Source organism: Salarias fasciatus, chromosome 12, assembly GCF_902148845.1.
Source record: "Salarias fasciatus chromosome 12, fSalaFa1.1, whole genome shotgun sequence".
NCBI lineage: Eukaryota > Metazoa > Chordata > Actinopteri > Blenniiformes > Blenniidae > Salarias > Salarias fasciatus.
In genome coordinates this window covers 17,229,410-17,252,680 of record NC_043756.1, presented here as the reverse complement: position 1 = coordinate 17,252,680, position 23,271 = coordinate 17,229,410, and the positions used below count along the sequence as shown (strand labels likewise).

Below are 23,271 nucleotides of genomic sequence, written 5' to 3'. Positions count from 1 at the left end.
ACACCAAAAAAAAAAAAAAAACTGTGAAAAGTGTCATAGCTCAAACTAACCACAGCGGACACGGTCCACGATGGTAGGACAAGCAGAGTGGGGAGTAGGCTGGGTGGGGTGAATATGGGAGGAGGCTCTCTCACATTTAATATCACTTGACACGCGTCATGCAGCATCTCTGGAGCAGCCACTGAGCTCGTGTCAGAATGGTGGCCTTGTCAAAGACGCTACGTGCACGTACACGAGGAGCACCTTGTGTATAAACACACACACACACACAAACGAAACACACACACGAATACAAGACAAAGGCAACCCAAAGACAAATATTGCAGCCACCTGGCACCGTGATCGGCAGGCTGCTGCACCGAACGGGAATAACCAGGATGAAAACGAGCGAGAGAGAGAGAGAGAGAAAGAGAGCATGGACTGAAGAGGGGGAGCAGGACAAAGGTTGAATATGTCTCTACTGAATCGAGGTGGTCGATTTGCTTGCCTGCGGGCTATTCCTGTAAATATTGACGTTGATGTTAGCACCACTCTCTTAAGGATAAGCTATAAAGCAAGGGGGTTAGATTTACCCTGTGCAAACTGCGAGCATCTGAAATCACACGCTATGCTCGGCCCTCTCCGAGTGTGTTGAGAGGGAACAACGAGAGACTTTCAGGGTGAAGAGCTGCAACCACATGAGACAAGTGTGCTCTCTTGGTAGGTTTACAGATCACTCTTCTCCCTTCCTTGCCCTCTCTGGATGGTTAAGGTTTCCACTCTCCGGCTAAAAGCAGGCAGCTGACATCAAAACCTTCAGAGAGACCCCTATTTCCCAGAAACAGCTCTCGTTTCATGTAAATAGCTGCCTTTCATGGATACATTGAGATAAATTGCACCCCGCTGGACAAGAGGGAGACAATATTCACCCTGGAGCCTCTTTTGTTGACATCTGTATGTGTTGCCATGACAACACACGGCCTGCCCGGCATGAGACTGTATGTACGCGTGTGTGTTTGCATTCAGGGGTTGTTTTTGTGGGGGGCATAATACATGTGGGCAAACAGTGAGGAAAGCAGGGAAGTGGGTCTGCACACACACACAGAAACAAAAATACAAACACCTCTCTCATTCTTTGTCAAACACACACACTGGTCCAAAGCTTGCAGAGAATAATACATGAGCATGACCAAAACACAGATTCAGGTTAGACTTTCCGACAACTGCCACGTCCTTGTGGGAGGCTGTGGGCAGAGAAAGTTTATTCCTAATCATCCTCACATAAAAAAGTGAAAAACTAATCCAACTGTGACAGCACCTTTTTCTAAAACCCTCCAGAGGACTGTGTGTGTCCAGGCAACTGGGAATTAATCTGCTGGAGGAATGCATTGATGCTTGAATTAATTTTAAGTAGGTTATAAAAGCAATCCTCCTATGGGATCACAATTGCTCCACAGACAGTAGTCTTTATACTTCTTACTTTGTAATGAAATTATTGTGATTGTCTGTAGCAACTCCGCATTGTTTGATCAAATTTGCCCAAATAAGCATCTTCATGAATGACAGGAGAATAATCATAGCCTTATGCAATTAGGTTGATTATGTCTCTTCTGAGACTTGTGAAGTGAAGGACTATGTCACCTCTGAGACCACACGATACAGGGGCCAACTGCTTTGTTTATATTTTACTACGCGCTCATACTTGGATGCTCATCAGGATAATTTGGGAAGCCAGATTGTTGGAAGAGGCGAGGACAGTCAGGTGTGATTGGGTATCAAGGGTAGGGGGTGGAGGGGGGTACAGGCCATAACTGAGGGGGGGTACTTCCCCTGAACTGTACCACAATAACTGTTCAGGAGTTTGAGGGTGTGCTTATTAATCACGAGGATGGAAGGGAATATGTGTGCATGACTGTGTGAGAGAATTCCCTCCCGTGGGCAAGTCAGCATTCACCCATGAAGTAGGTCAGTGAAATTTGCCCAAATTAGGTCAGTGGCAGTCAATGGGTGCCATCCTGAACAAGAGACAGAATGAAAAGGGGGAGACAGAGAGAGGGGGAGAGCGCCTATAAAGTTAGGAGAGCAGAACCAAGCGGCTTACTTCATGTTAGCTTTAACACTTAGTTAATTACTGCTGCTCTGGCCCATACAAAACTACACCAAAAAAATAAAAGCCCAAAAAATAAATTAATGAATTAATAAAGCTTAAGAGTGAGGAACCAAAGCTGCTCCAAAACAGGTTCACAGTTCTTTTTGACTTTAAAGCCATAAATATTTTTCTACTTGAACATTGCTGGTATCAGAAACGGTGAGCAACAAAGGACTGTTTTGATTGACAATGCTTTTGAAAAGCAGTCCAATTCAGTTACAGTGCTTAGGTCTGATTATTTAGCACCCCTCCTCCCACACAATGCCCCCTCTAGCTGTTTGGATGGTAGCTTCGTCGAGCTTTCCTGAATATTTTGACAAATCCACATTGGTAGATTGGGGTTGTCGAGCACTGTTGCCAATAAGTGGCAGAACACAGGAACCTTTTCAAGTCGACGGCACATTGTGGTTTGCTTTCATTGTCCCGCATCTGTCAGTCAACAAGAGAAAACGTGAATCCAAAGGAAAGTTCTGCTGCTTGTACACCCCCCAATCTTAAAATTTCCTATCCACACATACACACAACACCAAAACATAACAAGAAAAATATGACAACAAAGGCAGGAGGCCTGGAACAAAAAGGCTGTATTGGGTATTAGACAGGCAGGAATGGGCTGAATATTAATCTGGGAGGAGTTGCAACTTCTGCTGGAAGTTTCTGATGATGGTTCACCTAGTACCAGCTGACGGTTTCTTTCTGCTTGGGCTTCATTGGCCCACTCGTACGGTCAAAGAGAAAGTGCATCCCGCTGTAGCTGCGGGGTGCACTCTCAGCTGTAGTCTGTCAGCCCTCAGTCACTCATTTCAGAGCAGTTGGGTGTCAGAAAGTAGGAAGAGCACTGACATGTGTCTTCTGTGGGCTACGTCTGTTGTGATGAGTGATGGTGGAACCTGGGTCTGCACCTAATCACACAAGGCTGCACCCTTGCTCTGACAGCAGCGGCGCTTGGTGAGTGGGAGGGTGTCGAGGAGGGGGACAAAGGCGGCTCTCCCTGGGCAGCGATCAAACTTGAGCCCCCGGCTTGCCTGGAGATGTGACAAGGCCCCCTTCCCCTTTCGCTGCTTTCCCCCATCCTCCCCCTGCTGCCAATCATGTGTCATATGCTTCACACTCTCTTGCGATGCACGCTTTTGTGCGGCGAGCGCTGGGGCCGAGTCTGTCTACACAAGTTAAAGAGACGCACAGAAATGAGAGCCGGGGAGACAAAGAGACGCGCAAGGAGTCAGAGAGCTTTGTGGGAAGTGTTGAGCCAGAAACAACCAAATGTACAAGCTGAGCGTGGCTTGGAGTGTTGCGAGCTGCAATGAGTTACAGTGACTAACGGTACTAGCCAGGGAGAGAAAGATGCCTGGCTACAGAGACAAGGTATGGGAGCCAGAGAACTGAACTGGAGCCAACCTGGATGAGGCCTTAGTGCAGATATGCTGGGACAGTATCAGGGGCCCAGCTACAGCCTGTCAGAGCAGGGAGGATGGGGGAGCAAATGAATTAGCAAGTACCGCAGAGTGAAAAAAAAACCAGCTAAAAAGAAAGAGAGGGAAGGGAAGGCTTATGGGCAAAACAGAGAGAAAGAGAAAGGAAGGGAGAGAGAGGGAGAAAGAGAACGGTTTTGGGGCTTTTCAGCTCCGAAGTGGGATGGAGGGGGATGGTTGGAGGGAACCGCTGAGAGTGAGGCAGAGCTGGAGCCGAGGTTCAGAGGCAGGGCCAGGGCTGAGCTGGGGCTGCTGAGAGAGGAGCCAGGGCTGGAGGCCAGAGGAGGGAGGGAGAGGGGGCTGAGAATAGGAGGAGGCTGGGGCAGAGCTGAGGCTGGGGCCAGGGCCAGAGCCAGGGGCCCCAGCTTTCGATTTAGTCAGCTGTTCCCCTGGCCAGCAGTGGGAGGACGTAGGAAGAGAGGAAACGGGAGGGGAGGTAGCGAGGGAAGGCAAGCCGGGGAGACTTCATGGGAGAATTTGACTGGGAAGCGGAAAGTGAGAGGAGATGGAGAAGAATAAGACAAGGGGAAAAAATAGCACAGCGACCGAGAATGAAGAGGCTAGAGAGGAGAGAAAGGGAGAGGGTGGTGGTGGAGGTTTGGAAAGAGGACAGTGGAAAAGCCATTAGATCCCTATGAGAGAGAAAACAGCACTGAGAGCAGACAGACTGACAGAAGGTGGTTAAGGCTCACTGGCTTTGCAACCACTCTTCCCTTTCTCCCTTACTGGTCCTCCTGCTCCCTCATTTCTCTCCCTCCTCATCTCCCTCCCTCTCTCTCCATCCAGCCTTCCGTCCGTCCGTCTTTTCGCTGGTGAGCTATCGTCCCACTCAGCCAGTTGTGCTTCACAAACAACCCTGTTATTCATTATGCACGACCTGCAGCCGTGACCCTAAATACACACTGAGATCCCAAACAGGTGCCCCACACACAAACACACAGAGCAGCAGAGGGATCGCACGTTACCGGAGAGGGGGGGAAGATACGCAAAAGAGTGCACAGGGAAGGGCTGCAGTGAGAAGGGAGAGCTCTCTGTGTCCACCTGAGATACAATGCAGCACAAATAACAATAGAAGAAAGATGGAGAGCACAAAGAACATCGAAAGAAGGACAGAAAAACAACGCAATTACAGGAGAGCACGCACACCTTTTTTTTCTATAAAGGCGGAAAAATGAGATTTGGCGTAGGGCAGCGAGAGTGAAGGGGTGAGGGTTTGCCATGGGGCAAGCAGTCGCTGCGAGCAAAGCACTTTGCGGCCTATTATATTGCATTCAGATGGACCAGGCGTCTGGGATAAAAGCATTTAGTCTGTGTGTTAGTGAGTGACTCAGCACTTGAAGCCTTCAGCAGGTGGACCCCTCATAACTACACAATGCATATCAATGAAGTGGCCCACTCACTCCCACACCTCTGCCTCCTCTTTCACTCCTCCCCTTTCACCTGAAACACCTTTCCCCCTCTTGATCTATCCCTGTTTGGCTACTTTCTCTGTGTCATCGCTGCTTTTTTGTGTGAAAGACTATATCAAGATTCGCCTCCTAAAGGATTTTAGGAACAGGTGGGATAAAATGAATGAATAGCACCAATAAACAAAGCTACACAAATATATCTTTGTGCACTTGGAAGACTACAAGACTTTTCCTGGAAATAAGGGGAAGACGTCTCTGCTGTGGTTAGAATAACCAACCCTCCTCTTTGCCTCCCTTTTCCTCTCATTTACTGTTGAAATGGAAGACAGCTCCCCCCCCTCCTTCTCCTCCTCCATCTATTGCCTCCTCTCCATCACTCTCTTGTCTCTCTCCAGCTCTACCTCCACCCATCTGCCCTTTCTTCTTCGTTCTACCTCTGTGCCTCTCCAACCCCTTCTCTCCTCCCCTTGGTAGTGGTTAATGGCACAGGGATCCAGCATGGAATATAGATCAGTGCGAGATGGATGGGGCACCAGGAGCTCTGGCCAGTCCCGTAGGTCCCAGACCAAAGATTAACTAAATATTAGCTGACAGGAAGAGAGAGAGGCAGGGACACAGCTGCAGCTGCTAGTGCCACTGCTGGCAGAACAAACGACCGAGACTGTTTTTAACCCCGTTTTTGCTCTTGGGGAAGAGAGGCAGACACATGCGATAAACACACAAGAGATGCAAAAAAATACACACAGCACATTGAGACAAACAGACTGCCATGCACGCGTACACACATGCTATCAGAGGCACCCTGGGAGAAGATGTCCACTAATCACATTCTCTCCTCCCTCCCTCTCTGCCCTGCCAAGGCGGATGGCGAGGGGGGGAAAGGAATAAATCTTTATTAGGCAATGTGTCCCTGCTTTATCGATCGCTTCGCTCCTTCCCTCCCCTTCTCCCACTCCATCCCCTCTCTTTCTCTCCCCTCCTTTTGTTATTTTAGGCGTGTGTCTGCCATCCCATTCAATTGAGTCAGGGTGTACATCAGAGAGGACCATTACCCATGTCTCCCTGGGCTGGGCTGTCACTGGCTGTGAGGGGGGTAAGGGGTGAGGTGATCTAGCCACCCAGGAGGGACAGCTAGCAGGCTAACAGCTAGCCAGACACAAAGGACGACAGAGAGTAGGGTTTGAGGAAGGATGCAGACTGACAAAGATGGCAGTGACACAGGGGGGCAAACGGCCATCCCCGACTTCACTGAGTAACAGCGCTGCTCGGTCGGTACTGCACCCACGCCGAAGTCCTGCACTGTTCAACCAGCAGACCATGGCAGTGATTTATGTCGCTAATTTTCCACTATACCGACTAATGATAAAAAATGGGTGCTGCCTTCTTCAGCTAAAGCTCAGAGTCTATAGTAAAGTACAAAACTGAGATTAATAACAAGAATCAACCCAAAGCACAGTAATACGCCATTCTGTGACTTTACCTGTGCATCACGGATTAACACTCTCGTAGTTTGATACACTGAGGTGTAGTTCAAATCTCATTATGTGGAAAAATCTAAAAGATACAAGATGAAAACCTAAAAATAATTGAGAAGTAGAGCATGCCAAACCAAGAACTTAAAATTTGGCCTTGTGCATCCAACAGCAAGCAATTGGTGCAGCAAAAAAAAAAAAAAAAGTAATTAAAAACGTTCTTGAATGTAGATTCTTCTCTGTATTTAAACATGTTGATCAAAGGTGAGGTCACATTGACCTTGACCTTCCACCAAGGTCATGAATCAAAATTCAGAAGAAAACCATGTCAGCATGAAGAAAACTGTTAGAATTGGCCCGACTGCTGAAGAAATTTCTTCAGGCAGGCCTCTTCCAAAAAAAGAATTAAAAAAATAAAATAAAAATTGAGTGATATTTGATATTAGTGATACTAAAGAAATTTTATTTTTATAAAGGTCAGGGAAGGAAACCTTAGCAAGAAGTCTCATTTCCTAAGTAACACCTGATGATGGTGAGAGGAATGCTTCCATATGCAGAAACGGCGGCAGCCCCCGAGGTCTGCTGCAGACAGCAAGCCCTGACAGCACGACTTAGCTAGCCGGCTAACCTTCTTCTGGGATTTGAGAACACAGGAAGCACTATGGAAACATGCTGTATCCAGATAGGGGCAGTATAAATACAATATGAGCTTCAATTGCTTGGGAAATGATACCGGAAAACCGAGCAGGGGAGAAATAGAAACTCAGAGTGTGAAAACACGCGGAGGGAATGCACGAAAGATGAGGATGGGTACACGTATAGAGAGAGATTAGATTATATACAGATGACCAAGAAATACGATTACAAGAAGATGATGGTCAGGAACAATACAAATAAGAAAAAATAAAAAAACCAAGAAAGGAAATGAACAAGAAAAAAAAAGAGAGAACAGAAAAGAAAAGAAAGAACTGCTCAAGACAAAAGTCTTCAGAAAGGCAAACTAAATTCCATAGCGAAGTGAAAGGCCTCCTCCACCTTCCCTTTGAATTTCACTCATTCTCCTTCTTTGTCTGTCTGTCTTTCTCATGCCTGGAGAGCCTTTCTGGCTCTATTCAGCCCGGCTCTGCGACAGAGCCATGAATGCATGTCTCACATGCCACACAGCCACGATATTGCTGGACCAGGCTCAGCCAGAGGCACCTTTCTCTCTCAGGGCCTCCTCCTTTACATAGTTCACAAGGCACTTGAGCCTTGCCAGGCAAGAAAAGAACACTGGGCCGCCATCCACCCACTTCGATCTGGTTCAGGTTCCTGAATGTTCCACTGAAGAACACTGGAACTATGTATATACTTTGGCTCTGCTTGAGCTGGTCTTTCAGGTGAGAAATTGTTTATTTGGTATGTTCAAAAGGCAAATGCACACACTCAATCAAGCAGGCAATCGTTTACTTTAGTCAGGTCCTGTTTATTGGAAAACAATAATGTGAGCCTGTCTTTCAAGCCGAGCAATCAGCCACTGGAGGGACAGTCTGAGAAGATTGACCTTTGACTTTAGTAAATCCCTGGGGGTCAAGTGAAGAGGTCAACATTAGGCCAGTTCAATGATGGGGGAGGGACCAGTCAATGACCGAACACCTCTGTCTATCCGTGCGTGTGTGTTTGCATTCAGGGTCAGTGGCAGGTAAGCCCTCATCCTCTGCTGTTGTTTATTCTAAGGCGCCGAGTCACTGACGCCGAAGCACTGAGAGGAGAATTGTGCATCTTGAATGTGTGTGTGTGTGTGTGTGTGTGTAAGAGTGGAAATGAGATAGGGTGGGAATGATGACAGACGGGAATGTCATCCACCCTCTTTATCATTAACACGCCTCACCTTTATTCAGCCTGGCACACAGAGCTATAAACACACTCACTGAGCCATTAAAACACACACACACACACACACACACACACACACTGAAAGACTCAACAAAGACTCAAGCCTTATTGCAAATCAGCTTGGTGTAAGTGTTAGGAGAAGCATATGTTTGTCTTAAAAGCAGCTTAGCAAGATAAATCCACCAAGCAATCACTCATATTAGCATCACGGATGAAAACTGATCAGAGAGCTCCCGGAAGTTAGTTCAATAAGGTAACTTTCTCCTGCCAAAGCAAAGTGTACTGTGATTGTAAGAACACATATTGTGGAAAGCATACAGACACACACCCATACATTGTATTTTGCTCTGGGGTGATCTGAAGGCTGGAAGGCTTCTAGGAAAAAAAAAAAAAAAACAGAAAAAAAAAAAAACAGGTGTTATCTAACCTGCAAAGAAATGCTCTGTTCTGTGGCAACATGCATGTAGCCTTCGCCATGCATACCCATACTGTGTGCACACAAACATGCATGTAGTTATTACCTTCTGGGGATATTGTGTTGACTGACAATTATTTCTGGCAGTCTCACTTCAATACTGAGAAGTTTTTGCCTAACCCATACACTTACTCTAACCTTAAGCTAACCATAGCTTTAGCTTCGTGCCAAAAAATATGTCCATCGGAAAATATAACAATTCTTTATGTAGGGAACATGCCTTTTGTCCCTGGAAAGAAAATAACTTTTTATAATGTAAGTATACTATCGGATTTAGGCCCCCATAACAGTAATAAATACCCAACAACACACACACACGCATGCACACGCACACACACACACACACACACACACACACACACACACACACACACACACACACACACACACACACACACACACACACACACACACACACACACACACACACACACACACACACACACACACACACACACACACACACACACACACACACACACACCATATACATACAGTGAACTCTCCACTGCAGTAAGCAGAGTCTTGGACTGCTTGTGCTTATTTCAGCAGCCCATTGGTGCAAAGAGGAATTCATTAAATAGAAAAAAAAAAAAGCAAAAGGGAGAATCAGATAGGAGAACGCTGAGTGCTGCATTCCCCTGTTGTTATTATTGCCAAATCGAAGAGAGAAAGGCGGCTGGTAATAAAAGTCATTAAATGAAATAGAAAAAACGTCTTTTAATAGGTCCTTGTCATTGTGGATTTAGTAGCCTTTCTATCGCCTGTTCCCTGAGCTTCATTCCCTGCACTGAGAGGCAAACGGGGCAGCAGCTCTGTGGAGGGAGGACTGGATTCCTAGACAGAGTCAGCCAGCCGAGGAGCTGCGCTGACGCACACCCGGCAGCCACAGTCTGGGACAGGAGACAAGTCAAGCTGGAACCGGGACCGGGGTAGACGTTACAGAGCTCACACTGGAACTTTATTACTTTAGCTGGTTTATTTTAACAAGGGCCAAAAGCATGCTGATATTGTACACTGAGCTACTCTGTGAACGTGCCAGTGTTGGTGCGCAGGGTAATTTTGAAGGAAAGTCGTTGGGCATATGGTCCGGTGGTGTGGCAGACACAAAGCTAAAGAGGAGCAGAGGAAACAGCTCGGCCTGGGATAGGGGACGGTGCCGTCCTCTTTCAGGAGAAGGAACTGTAAATGCAGCATGCACATATTTAGGTATTAGACATGTAGAAGAAGGCATGGCCTGAGTGTGAAAGACATAGTTGTGGATGGGAATCATCTCTGCAGGGCGTTGGGATTGTTTAAAGGTGAGACTGTGACGAGCACTGAGTTCTTCTGGAAAATTCTGAGTCGAAAATTGTTGACACAGTAGGCAGAAATGCCAGTGGTCCTTTATCACTGCATTGGTGCAACATGGCATTATCAGAATTTATGAGGTCTTTCCTTGAGATGGGGCCACCCAGAATGAAACTGGCTCTGACTGACTGTAAGCAAACTCAAGGTGGAAAACGAGCTGGAGGTAAAACTGTTTATGAGCAGAATGAAAGTAATTATCGCGTAAACCCGTTTCAGATTTACAGTGACACCGATCCAGCTTTGGCTTTTCATAAAGAAGTTTCAGTTCAGCTGAAGATGAACAAATAATTCTCAGGTACTCTGCAACTCCAGGTGTTATCTGGCGTTGTGCAATAATAAACAAAAGCAATAAAATGGAAATGGAAGCATATACACAAAACACAATCTTTATCTGGAGTGACATTTACACCAACACATCTGCATGCACAGGCGCTCGCTCACATAAGGAGAAACTACGCTGCCATTTTTCCATTACATGACAGCTGTAAGGTATCCTATCTTCTTTCCATTCAACCAGCATAATGGGACAAGGGCCTGGAATCCGCTTCTCCCAGTCTCTCATATATACACAAGCAGAGAGAAAGAGAGGGCGCGTCCTCCAAAGACTCCACATCTCTTCACGTGCACGCAGTCGCTGCCCCTCTCTCGCTCGCTCGCTCGCTCGCTCTCGGACAGCCAGATGTTTACACTAGCTGTAGGCTCAGCCATGTTTCCATGACGATACAAGCCCAAGGTTAGTCACATGCCTGGGGGTAGACCCGAGGCATCACATCCAGGTTCATTGCGCCATCAACAATCCCACCTAGGAGCTTGGTTGACAGATGACATCAGATCATCTGATTTGAAGATTTAAATCCCCGAGAAAGAACATATTCTTACCACATTGCAAAAAATATAAAATATTGTGGAGGGTTTAAAAAAAATCTGAGTTGTATAGTGTAACTCCGAAGTCAAAAAGTGAACCCTTTATATAACATACAGCTTTTCCCGGTGCGTTCACAGGCATTCTGTCTCCGTCTTCTGGTGCAGGCATGTGGGCTCATTCTCAACGGACATTGTAAAAAAGATAAAGGAAGTCTCTACAACCTAACAGGAAAATAAAACCAGATTCACCCACATGAAAAGAAACAGCCCACACACAAAGTGAAGGAACGTGCCCTCACCCACCAAAAAACACCCAGCTCGGCCTGATAGCGTCTCGCCAGGCGACATGCTCATGCAAGATTTACGTTACGCATCTTAAATTCTGCACCTTTGCAGACGAAATGCTTGAAATGTCGATACGGGTCCTCGAAAACCTCTTTGTGAGACCGTGTGATTTTTTTTTTTTTTTTTCACTGGAAAAAGTGCAGAGGAAAGTAATGCACGTACGTGCGTGCTTTACCACAAACAAGATCAATGTTGCTTCAACTTTATGAGTGGCAAAAGATTCCTCACTGGCGTTTGGCTTGTTGCTTTGTCACACAAACAATAACCTGCTGTGCGCACAAACACTCTTTGTTGTATCAGCTCCTTTATTCTGCTGGTGTTGTATCTCTGCAAATTAAGAATGACACTGCCGCAGCTCTGCCTAAATTCTAAGCACATATGTGGCGCAAAGTAAAAAGAAATGATGTGTGGTGCCATTGCTTCTCCAATAACACATCCAAAGTCTGCTTTTAAGACAGTAAAAGTGGGATTTGGGAGAGTCTGCGTTGTGATTTTCTCCATCTGTGTCACAACAACGAACCTGGTGAAAACGAAGGGAACCACGCGCCTGGTTGCTATTAACCAGTTTCTTTGACATCAAGATAAAAAAGTGGGTAAGAGAGAGTAGATGACGCAGAAACCCAATTAAGATTCTCCAGAGCGTGAACAAATTAACCTGAGTTATGAGCATGCAGAAGCAGAAGACACACACACACACACACACACACACACACACACACACCAATTTGTCCCTGAAATAGGTGGAGCAGAGGAGGATGACATTCACACTCAAACAGGCATGACTGCTATGGACATTCAGTGATATTTTAGGCAGGGGAAAGGCAAAATATTACAGGCTATCTAGTCCAACAACACCACCATGGAAAAATACACCAGAATAGTCCACTGGATACGCGTATCTGCTTTCATTCTCGTTGAATTTAAAGCAGCCTCAAAGTGTCCACCTCATCACTCTGATTTGGGGCAGCGGCATGATAAAATGACATGTAGTTCCATGAGAAAAATTAGCCTAACAAGAGGGGGAGCCGGATAAATAGGCAGCAGCAAGTAGCCTATGCTAATGACATTGCAGAGAGCGACATATGCCAGGCATCAGTATGTCACTCCTTAGGGACATGGGGCTTACGGTAACAGGATAGTGAGGTGGTTTTGTGTGTGTATGTGTGTGTATGCGTGTGTGTGTGTGGGGCAGTGGGTCTTATGTTGTTGTTTTTTTTTTACTTCACTTCTTTGCACAAAGCCCTTGGAGGTAGCCCGTGCGTGCAGGAGGCGGGGGGGGTTAGAAATATGGGGAGTAGGTGTCAAAGGGAGGAGGGGCGGGACAGTACATGCTTTGAATAAATGACAGAAGAGGGGATGAACTTGACCCAGACTATAGGACTAAAACAGGAAGGAGGGTAATGAAGTGCAAACATGCTTTGTCGTGCCATGTTAGAGCCATAGGATTAGAATTCTATAATTAGAGGACGGGGCACTATAATGCTAGCCTTCCTTTCAGCGTGATGAGCTGCTGAGTCTAAATTACACAAGGGGACCAGTGGAACAGATGCTGTGATCAGAACAGGCAGGCCTGGAAGTTTCCTATAGTTGTAAATGAAGCTTGGCTGCCACACAACTCGACCTGATTGACAAGTTAAAGAATACTGGAGCGGGCGAGATGTATTGATATCGCTGTGATCAGCTCACGACAGTGTCCTTTTTCTGACAGACAGCTACCGTTAGGGGACCGGCCTACAAAGCAACATACATATTTAATCTCATCATTTTCAGTTTTTAATGTATTATTACACAAAGAAGCTTTTTTTAATACTGGCTGAGGTCAGGTATGTGGTCCACTGCCTGACTGATCAGTGGCTGACAAATTCATCAGACGGTGGAAAGAGTGCAACGAGGGCAACGAGGGCTGGAGCCGGGTTGGTATAACACTGCTATAACTAAGGAGCAGTGGACTGCGAGATATAACACTTGCATTCGTATATGAATATTTATCTCGAAGGCTGGCACTGGAACAGATGAACCCGCATGGGAGAGCGAACAACCCATCCATCTCACTCTCTCCCCTTTTCCTGTGCTTCATTCTTTACTTTCATACATCCCACTTCTCTTGCAATCACCATTTCAATGCCTCTTCCCTCTTTTGCATTTTCCACCCACATTTTCCCTCAAGGCTTCCCCTCTTTTTCTTGATATCACCCGATCTATTGCTCTTCCCCTTAAACGCCACCCCCCCCCAACCGTTCCATCCATAGCACTGATGTATGGAAAGAGATGAAGGGAGTAAAAAAAAAAAAAAAAAGAAAAAGTGTGTGATTAATGTCTTTGAGAAAAAGATAAATAATCACAGGAGACTGGGGGCTGGTAGTTGGCCTTAGGGGAGTAAATATGGAGAGTTTTATAGCTGCACACTTGGGAGAGAGGGAGGCGGAGGAGGAGACGGGAGGGGAAGGAGAGGGATACAGCGACATCAGATCCATTCAAGTATATTAGCTTTTTCCCCCCCATACACAATAACCTCCACATCTATTCTATTGCTCCACTGTCTTTCATCATCAACTCCGAATCCCATCCCACTGACAACACACACGGGCTTGTGTGCACACCCTCACAGCCACCCCTTTTTTTTTTTGAGCCAGACCCACTGTATGTGTTTGATGGGCCAATACATGTGGTGTGTGATGTGGTTGACAGCCCCCCTCCCATGCTGCCCTGCTTTTAAGCCCTCATCCTCCAGTGGCTGCCTGTCCCCTGGAGTAGATTGCATCTTTTATTTATCATTTTCTCTTCCTTGGCTTTATCTTCTCCAGCAAGAAAAAAAAAAATTTGTGGGGCGAAAATTGCAATCAGCATAACATGCCCTCCTCCTGCTGTGTACTCGCCTGTCATTCTCCACTCTGTGAGCATGCAGGATGAGACTGACAGCCCGTGCAGGCTAAGACGCACATACACGCATGCACAATCCCCCCCTCTGTGTTTATCAATGCCCCACACACACTGACACATACTCTTTTCAATCGCTCATACACAGGAGCCACGCACGTGACCACGGAAAATGACCCCGCTACGCTCTTTGTCACTATTTCTGACTATTGTCAAAGCGCACACACCTCTCTGCTGACACCCCATACTTTTCATATTACCCTGAGCTGCCTGTTTAGCTTCCTAAAGCAGCACAAGACTGAGCACACAAATGAGCCTAATGCTGGGGAATCTGGTAAACAGGCCAGAGAGGGGAGGGAGAGCTGCCTGCCTGTCTGCCTGCTCCATGGCTACTATTGTGCACTGCACATTCTCTGAGCCCACAAGAGCTGAAGCCATCTCCACACAGATTCTTTGGAGGGATAGTAAGCCAAGACGAGAGAGAGCAAGAGAGAGAGAGAGAGAGAGAGAGAGAGAGGGAGAGAGAGAGAGACCAAGGAAACAAGGGAGAAAGGCAGAGAGGGAGGGAGGGAGGGAGGAGGAAGAAGATCATGCATAAAATCTTGTTTGCAGAATGCATTAAGATTCAGATGAACTGGGGAGGGTAATGGGATTAGAATCCTGAACCGTTTCCAAGGGTGGGGAGTCGGATTGACAGCTGAGTCTATTGCACTGACGAATGCAGTGAAATATTGTGGCTCTGGCAAAGGAAGCCAGCCAGGCAGGAAGGCAGGGGGTTGCTGAGCCTATAGCACCTCTGTTTACTCCCAGCTCTGCAACAAATATTGCAACTGCAGGAAGAAAAACAGCTACATTCACGCCTTTACCAGGTGCATGCAGCTCGGGCTTTAAGTGGAAACTAGAGAGGCAGCAGGAAAAGCTTCAGTCCGTCTCACAAAGGTGTTTGGCAAACAAAATAGAAGCACTGTGGCTTTAAATCACCGTCCCTCCCACCCTTTCTAAATATCGTCTATTTAGCCAGCGGTGAAAAGATATAGGGGGCTTTTGTCTGCGTACCCATTGGTGGGGGCATGGAGAGCTGGAAAGACACAAAAATAGGAACAAAGTGCTAAGCTTCCAATTGGGATGGCTCTGGGCCATTCAATGCGCGCAGCTCAGTGGGTAAAAACAAGGAGAAGTGGGCTACTATTACGGGCTTATCTGAAAATAAGCTATTCTCACACAGCTATAGGGTAGACTGGTGTGGAAATACCCTGCATTGTTTATAATAGACAGGGCTATGGAAGGGAAACACAAGCCCCTTTAAAAGTCTGGCATGGTTCCACGGAAAAGGCAAACAGCGAGGTTCGAGTGTTTTGTTGATTATTGTCTGTTTTTCCTTGTATTATCGCACCGCTACAGTCCACTCACCGACTTGCAGTACGTTGTCCACCCAGCCACCCTCCAGCAGAGTGACACCCCGGAGGAAAGGCAGCTGGGTCTCGTCATTATTGTCCCCGCTAGTTCCACTTTCCTCTCCTCCGGCGTTGAAAGAAGAATACATACAGATCTCCTTCTCGCTTCGTGGGAATGACCAATATACGATCCTCCGCTGGACGGGCTCCGGGATCCTCTCGAACCGCTCCTCCACCCTCTGGAACGGCCACTTCTCCGCGACTCTGCGCGCCGCGATGTCGAGCAGCGACTCGGGGTTGTGCGTTTTTCCATTTCCCGACCCTCCCGGAGCGGACCCCGCGCCGCCACACAGGACTCCTCCAGCCCGCTGCCCCTGCCTGCATGCCGGGTTGTAGCCGGGCCGGCAGCAGAGCCGCTTGGCTGGGGGCTGCTGGACTCGCTCGGCCATGATCGCACCGCTTCCAACCTGAAGCGCAGTTCCTCTCCGATCATATAAACGGGATAAGGAAGAGAAAAGGGCAATCTCGCACCGATTGTTTGCCGTACATGGAGAGTCTGCCCTTATTTGGAAAGGTGGGCGGAGCCTGCGAGTTCCGTGAAGTCCTTTGTGTTGTCAAAGTAACCGGGATGGGCGGGGTCCTGGAACGCTGCCAGCGCACGAGTGGCGCTATAAAAGGAACTGGAGGCGGAATTCCCGAACGTCGGCAAATCCTTTGTGAAGCCGACCGGGAGCGCGAGGGCGGAGCCCCGGCGGCCGACGGCCTTTGAAGTTTCCTTCTTATTTGAGTTTAAAGGCGGGGACTTAATCCAGGGGCGGCCTAGCAGTTTCCCACAGGGGTAAAAGGGGGCAAGAAAACTGACTTTTTTCCTTTGGAGCTTGAGCTACCACCCCGGGCTCCGGGCTCTTCAATAACAACTTGATGGTTGTTTTCAAGGCTTTAGTCCAAAAGGACTCTCAGCTGTCAGAGAGAGGGAGAGGCCGTGGGAGGAGGAGAAACATAAAGATATGAAGGTTGACATGCTTGTCCTCTGTAGTCACATCAGTCATTTTGGTCAGCTGTTTGCATTACCATGTTACAGCTGATGGTTATTCAATCAAACACAAACCTGGAACTCAAACTGCATTCCACTTTATTTTACGCCACAGATATCTTTCATATGATGATCAGTAACCTATTGTGTGCAGTTATCTCCAAAATAACACTAATACTTTGTCTTAAAGCTGATTGTGCAAGGGTAAAGAAGTGGAAAGAGAAATACTTTTTCTTGGAAATCAAACTTATTAAATGACACCATGACAAACACTATCATTTCTTGATATTAATCTCTGTTCCAAACATAACCATGTTGTAGCTCAGCTCTCCTCTGAACACACCTGATTGTTTTCATCAATTACATTCAGAAGAAGCAGTAGTTATGAACACTAGTAGATAACAGGACATATATAGCATAACATCTGTTAATTTAAAGGAATTGTGTTCATCTAAGAATAGTAAATATATTGTAAATATTTATTTTTTTTATGTGAGAATTATAATAAGTAAAAAACATATAAACATGGTATCAGACTTATTGAAAAAGCATGGTTATACAAACTGTGTTTTTAAAGATGTGGTCATTGCACAAATGAGGGTCAGTATTATTTCTGAGATGCAAAGTGACCATAGAGGAGGACCTGTGTTTCAGGAAGCTCTTTTGACCACGGGTGTCAAGCATATAATCCCCGAACATCCAATGACAAAGACAATCTTGATTTGAAATAAAGATAATTCATATTCCAAATCTATTCTACAGGGATTCGATGGGCACTTTTTCAAGCAAAGAAGTCGACATAACTCAAGAGTGAGACCCACAAGTAAACAGAAATGTCAGTGATGATGATGATGATGATGATGCAGTAAAAGAGCAAAGTACCATTAAAATCAAAATCAATTTGTGAGACTTCATAAAAAAGAAATAAGACTGTGCTTTTTTTATGTGATTTTGTTCATTTTCAAAAAAATACAATTATTTACTGTTTTTTCACAATGTAGGCTACTATTTGCAGTAACACAAAGAGAAGCATTCTGAATTGAGGTTACTTACAGCAGCTGATGCAATATTGAATTAATCTTCCCCACTGAAAATTAGATTGTGCTGTGTTTAGGCCCTCAGACTAAAATGAGTCCTTCTTTAAGACTTTACCTTCTACGCTGGCATATTATAGACAGAAAAAAATACAAGGAGAATACTTTTTTATGAAATTGTATTTTGAACTTGACACAATTAGGAGAAAATAAGCATAAAAAATGATGAAGTTAGAAAAAAATGAAAGCATGAATTTCAAAATGTTGGGAATATTGTTGAGTCTCAAATTGTTGAATATTTTGCCGATTAATTTGTTATTTGAAAACCTCTCTCTAAAAGAGAGGATTATCCTTTAATAATCATACATCCCATTACATTTTTTGTTCCTTATTCACTCCTGTAATTGACCAAATCAACTGCCAATAAAAAGTCACGTTGGGATTGTTTGACGTCTGGGTAGATCTGGCTTTCTTTCATCTAGAAGTTATGACACACAAACCAGTGGAGCTTGGGTAACTATAAATTGTGGTGCAGTTATTTTATGGTCTGCCACCCTGTCTGTCGATAATGGTAGTTCCATAGCTGTGTCATGAAAAGGGGGCCCCACTTGTGTAGGAGTAAAATACTCATCAGGGGTTAGGGTGTGGCTGCATTTCCCACCCCCTGGATCTCATTGCCTCACGAGACATATAGCAGAAGCTAATAATTATAGGCATGAAACACAAAAGCCACTGAGTTAGGGATGTTTTTTCTAAATTGTCTATAAAAGTTGGCCAAAACTATGCTGGTAAAGCAGAATGTGTTTGCAATGTGTGTGTGCGTGTGTCTGCATGTGCTCCAGCTGCCCCTCTCTCTCCTCTGTGAGTAGGTCTAAAAGGCTGGCCTTTGAACTGCTCTGAAAGTGATCCATGCCGTATGGACAGAGCAGATGTGGCCTAACCTGATTTGGTTTCAATACTTCCCCACAGGAAGTTCACAAAGCCAGCAGGTCCTTCTTTGTTATGTTAGTCATCTTTCTCAGAGGACCAGTGGAGCCTTTTGCTTTTTCTTGCCCAGTTATTGCCCTCTCATTTACTTCATCCGTCAGACAGAGCAGTTCCACACATGGTCAAAAGTCTGCACAGCAGCTCAACACTATAGTTGGGTCCTTATTAATTTTTTTCTTTTTCATTTGACTCACATACACATGTTTTTCTTTATTACAAATTCAAAACAAATCAAACATATTCTTGATCAAACATTTTAATACTCATCTGAAGAGTGTTTATTTGAGAACAATTCAATGTGTTACTCAAGCACAATAAAACCTTGATTTTCTTTAAATAAAAGTACTCTGTTCCTATCATGTAGTTTAATGGCATCAAGCCTCTGAGACAATCATTTCTCCTCCATTGTAAGTCAATTTAATTTTGTTATGAAAAAACTTGTATTTTGTTGCAAGTCAAACTATACATTGTATCATTTTTAGTTATTTCAAGCACTCTGGGATTTGGTTTTAATGACTACGCCAAAACAGGCTTTCTTCATCTATAAAAGTGTTAGGTTATGTGGATTTGAAGGATTCGGAACACTGTATTATTAATAACAAACATTATTGCGATAGGACTCCTGTCTTAATTGATTGTATTGATAAATGTATCACGTTCTAACACCGGAAGAACTACATTTCCCATCGTTTCAGGGACACGTCATGTCCAATCAAAAGTCAATGCTGGTGCTGCATTCAGGTCTCTGTTTCGTCTTTAAAATTGTAATATGGTAAATTAAAATGATAGTTATTTCATTGATAACCGTCCAAAAATATCAACGTTTAAATTTTTTTCTTAAAATTAATAACAAAGAAATGCCTACACTTCAAACAGTTGTAAAAATATATTAAGAATTAAATAGTAACATATTTTCTGAGGTGCAGTGAACGCACCATGAGTTGGGTCTTCACCAGCTACACTTCCCGGAACAAGGAGGAGCTGACAGTCATTATCGTGGATATAAGCATAAATCTTCGCACTTTGGTAAGAGCATTCATTATTTTAAGTGCTGCTATCATTACCACTGACTAATGTGGACTCATAGACCAGGCATTATGTGTCGTTCGCACGTATTTTTTGCTTTGTTGTTGAGTCTTGTTCCATCAAGTTAGGCCGTTCCCGGCGCAGAAGCGGGCTAGTTTCTGTTAAGCGGTAGTAATCTTTCGATTTACATTTAAAGATTCGACATTTAAATTTGGGTCTAGTGACCCAGAATCTTATTCTAGGGTGGCCTGGGAATATGAAACGCGAACTATTAAAAAGGATGTACAGCGATGTGATTCATCTCTGCAAATGCTAGCTGCTTCACGGGCTGATGCTAGGTAGCTGCTGGTCGTTAGCAGCTAACTGGTGGCAGAACTTTACGAATGATTTATTTTAAATACCCTTCAGTGAACTTCTCTCTCATTCAGTGCTCCTGGAAGAAATAAGAAGTACAAGTGTGCTGCATTTTTCAAACTATACTTGTTGGACCAACGTGGTGATATATGTTAAGACCTGTTGCTGTGTGAGACACTCATAGATAATTATTAGACGCCATCCATGGTTCTTTTCTTGACAAAATGGTAAACAAATGCTTTACAGGGAAATAGCAGTGTATTCCTTGATAACACAGTTAAGCTACTGGGAATAGTCAAGTGAAATCCATATGTAGATTAATGTTAGAGCCTACAGAGGCTACAAGGAAAAGCAGTTTTACTGCCTTCCTGTTAGTCACAGTGTCTTTAGTTACTCACCCCTTCAATCAGTCCTCCTGGATATCACGCCATTGACTCACCAGTGTTGGACTTCCTGTGGTGATATTATTACTGATCCTTAACAGGCCCTCTGTTCCCGTTAATATTACTTTTGATGAAACATAGGGGGTTTCCATCACCATGCATTATACTAGGAACTAGATCTTTTTACCTATGTCAACTGTGAAGCACTTTGTGTTGGCTTATTTTTTAATCAATTTTGAAAATGGCCATCACTCTTTCAGAAGTCTTAATATAACCTTGCTTTAATAGTTTCTACTGCCAAACATTCATTTTATGAGAATAGGAAAGGATTGAAAGTGACGCATATGTTTATGTTTCCAAATTCAGGTCTATTTATGTTCGTTCTTGTCATTTTCCTTTGAATGGACTAAGTCATTTTGTGTTTTTTATGCTAAATCACAAAATCCTACTGACTATGATCGCAGAAGACATCCACAAAGGTCTCTTTATCAAGCATAATAAGTTAAATATATATGTGACGAGTATTCACACTTTCTCTATCATGATACTCTTTTTCCAGGTTTGATCAAGCCTTGTTGCTGAGCAGGATGATTGACGTCCGAGCATGGGCAGAGTACGTGGTGGAGTGGGCTGCCAAAGACCCCTACGGCTTCCTCACCACTGTCATACTGGCTCTTACCCCTCTCTTCATCGCCAGCGCACTGCTGTCCTGGAAACTGGCCAAGATGATTGAAGCACGTGATCGTGAGCAGAAGAAAAAACAAAAACGTCAGGAAAACATCGCCAAGGCCAAGAGGACCAAGAAAGACTGAGTCTGCGAGGAGCTTGGATGAGGGCGTTTGAACCTTTTAAATAATATATAGGATGAGCAACCATCGTGCTCACGGCCCTCCTCATTCCAAATACAGACACTGTGTCCCTCCTTGTCCCAGCCCCAATGCCAACACAGGGCCACTGTTCCTCATGTGCAGGGTAGAGGGGGAGGGATGCTGCTCCCTCGGACTGCACAGTGCTGAGATGGACAGTACTGCCCGCAGGAGGCTCGTCCCAGTGGGACTACGGTCAGCAAGAGCACCGTGGTAGTCTGTGTGATGTTTTTTATACAGAAATCTGCTGTCATATTGTGCAGCTGTTGCAACACCTTGCATTCCATCATGAGCATCCCTGATCTGCTGAATTGACGATGTGGGGAGAGTAGTGGAAACTTTTGCAACCAAAATTACTACTTTCTTATCAATAAAGTTTTCATGGTTGATAAGAAAACCAGTTTTTCATGTATTTAATCACAGTACGTCTTATTTAATGTACACAAAGTATTTGCACCGTAACATTCATCCTTAGAGTATTTAACTTACTTTTCTATAGATATCTCCAGTTTGATCCCAATTGAATTGAGTGAACTGAGGTCAATAGTACATCTGCAAAAACCCACTTTTTTTTAAAATTGACATCCACACAAGTCACAGGGATGAAAAAAATAGAAGATAAAGGTGAATCACAGAGCAAACAAGTATTAAAGTTGGGAAAGACCAAGTGAGTGACAAAGATGTCTGTTACGTTGTGAAGGGATTAGATAATCAGACTTAATTTTCATTCATATTGAAGGTTTCATATATTGGATTAATTTGTATGAAGACATTTCCATTTTATGTTCTGTATTCATTAATACAAAAATAAGTAACCTTCACTGTGACTGTCTCATAACATTCTGCTGTCCACAGGGATGGATGGTAGACTCATAAATGCTTGAGGACCTGTAAATAAACAGGTAATATTAATCATTCTGAATGAAGACGGGAGGAAAAAAGGTTCAGCAAATTTAATGATTCCTTTTTCCGATAACATTTTTGATTCTTCCATTGCTTCAAAGATCCCTCGAGAGATTTTAGAAACGTGAGTAGAAGAACCGTGTTGTCAATGGCAACATAAAAGTTTAATTTTTCTTTTTTTTTAGCAAGTATTTGGCCTATTGAACTTCCCTTAGCAAACCTAGCCAATGTAAAAGCTGTACATTGGCTAGGTTTGCTGTGGGAAGTTCATTCGACATGGTGGAAAAAAGTGTTGATTAGGTGTAAACCCACTAAAACCAGCAACGAGATGGCATCAGCATGTCAAGGACAACTTCAAGTTTAGTCCGAAGAACCTCAAGTACATTCAATAAGTATTCAGAAATGTTCATGTTTTACAAACTCCTTTTTCGCAAAATGTAGAACCCCAAATTTCTTTAAAAAATTCTGCATAAGTATCACTTCATGCAAATGTGATTTTAGCTCACTCTAAGCTAACTGGCATTGCATTAATACAGGCCTTGCTGTCATTTTCTGTTTACTTATGGGTCTCAGCCTAATGTTCTACCCCCCTGTGGACAAATTCGGAACAGTTATCACTGTCATTTACTTTTCCTTTTATGATTCTGACACAATGCAATGTCATCCTGCAGGCCGAAGTCAGCCTACAGGCCGTATGTTTGACACCGCTGATCTCTATTCCTAACCACTGGCTTTGAAGAAATCTCTATAATAAAGAGCAACAGAACTTTAATCACAATTTATTATATTTCATAAACATTTTTGCCATCCTGACACATGCTGTTGCACTCAGTGATGTAACCATTCACATTTTCATTTTTCTTTATGCACACACACACAAAATTCAGGTGACTGAAAACTGCTGTCTGCCTTAAGATGAGTAAATGATATTGTCCTGTATGTGTATGACACAGACATAGAACAGAAGCCATAAAACACCTCTGAAAAGATGAGACAATTAAAGTGCTCATTACTGAGGCCATAG

General features: G+C 44.5%; 2 protein-coding genes across 4 annotated transcripts in view; one reads left to right on the top strand and one right to left on the bottom strand.

Moving 5' to 3' along the window:
• The window catches only part of LOC115397584 (zinc finger, SWIM-type containing 6), a 44,928-nt gene extending 28,632 nt beyond the window's left edge, over positions 1-16,296 (bottom strand). For 2 of the 3 annotated variants that reach the window (XM_030103969.1, XM_030103970.1), the window contains exon 1: positions 15,678-16,295. In XM_030103969.1, coding sequence (XP_029959829.1) covers positions 15,678-16,110 — 433 coding nt within the window. In that variant the 5' untranslated portion in view covers positions 16,111-16,295. Of the gene's footprint in view, positions 1-15,677 lie in introns of all 3 variants that reach the window. The other variant, XM_030103971.1, reaches the window with a different exon arrangement.
• A 4,746-nt stretch (positions 16,297-21,042) lies between these two features.
• On the top strand, positions 21,043-23,208 carry smim15 (small integral membrane protein 15). Its single transcript, XM_030104964.1, has one exon. The coding sequence runs from the start codon at positions 21,066-21,068 to the stop codon at positions 21,288-21,290; it is 225 nt and encodes a 74-aa protein (XP_029960824.1). The 5' UTR covers positions 21,043-21,065; the 3' UTR covers positions 21,291-23,208.
• Positions 23,209-23,271: the final 63 nt, after the last annotated feature.

What these genes read in the sequence shown, in the direction of transcription:
- smim15 (XM_030104964.1), top strand. Translation starts at nt 21,066, where the DNA reads ATGATTGACGTCCGAGCATGGGCAGAGTACGTGGTGGAGTGGGCTGCC.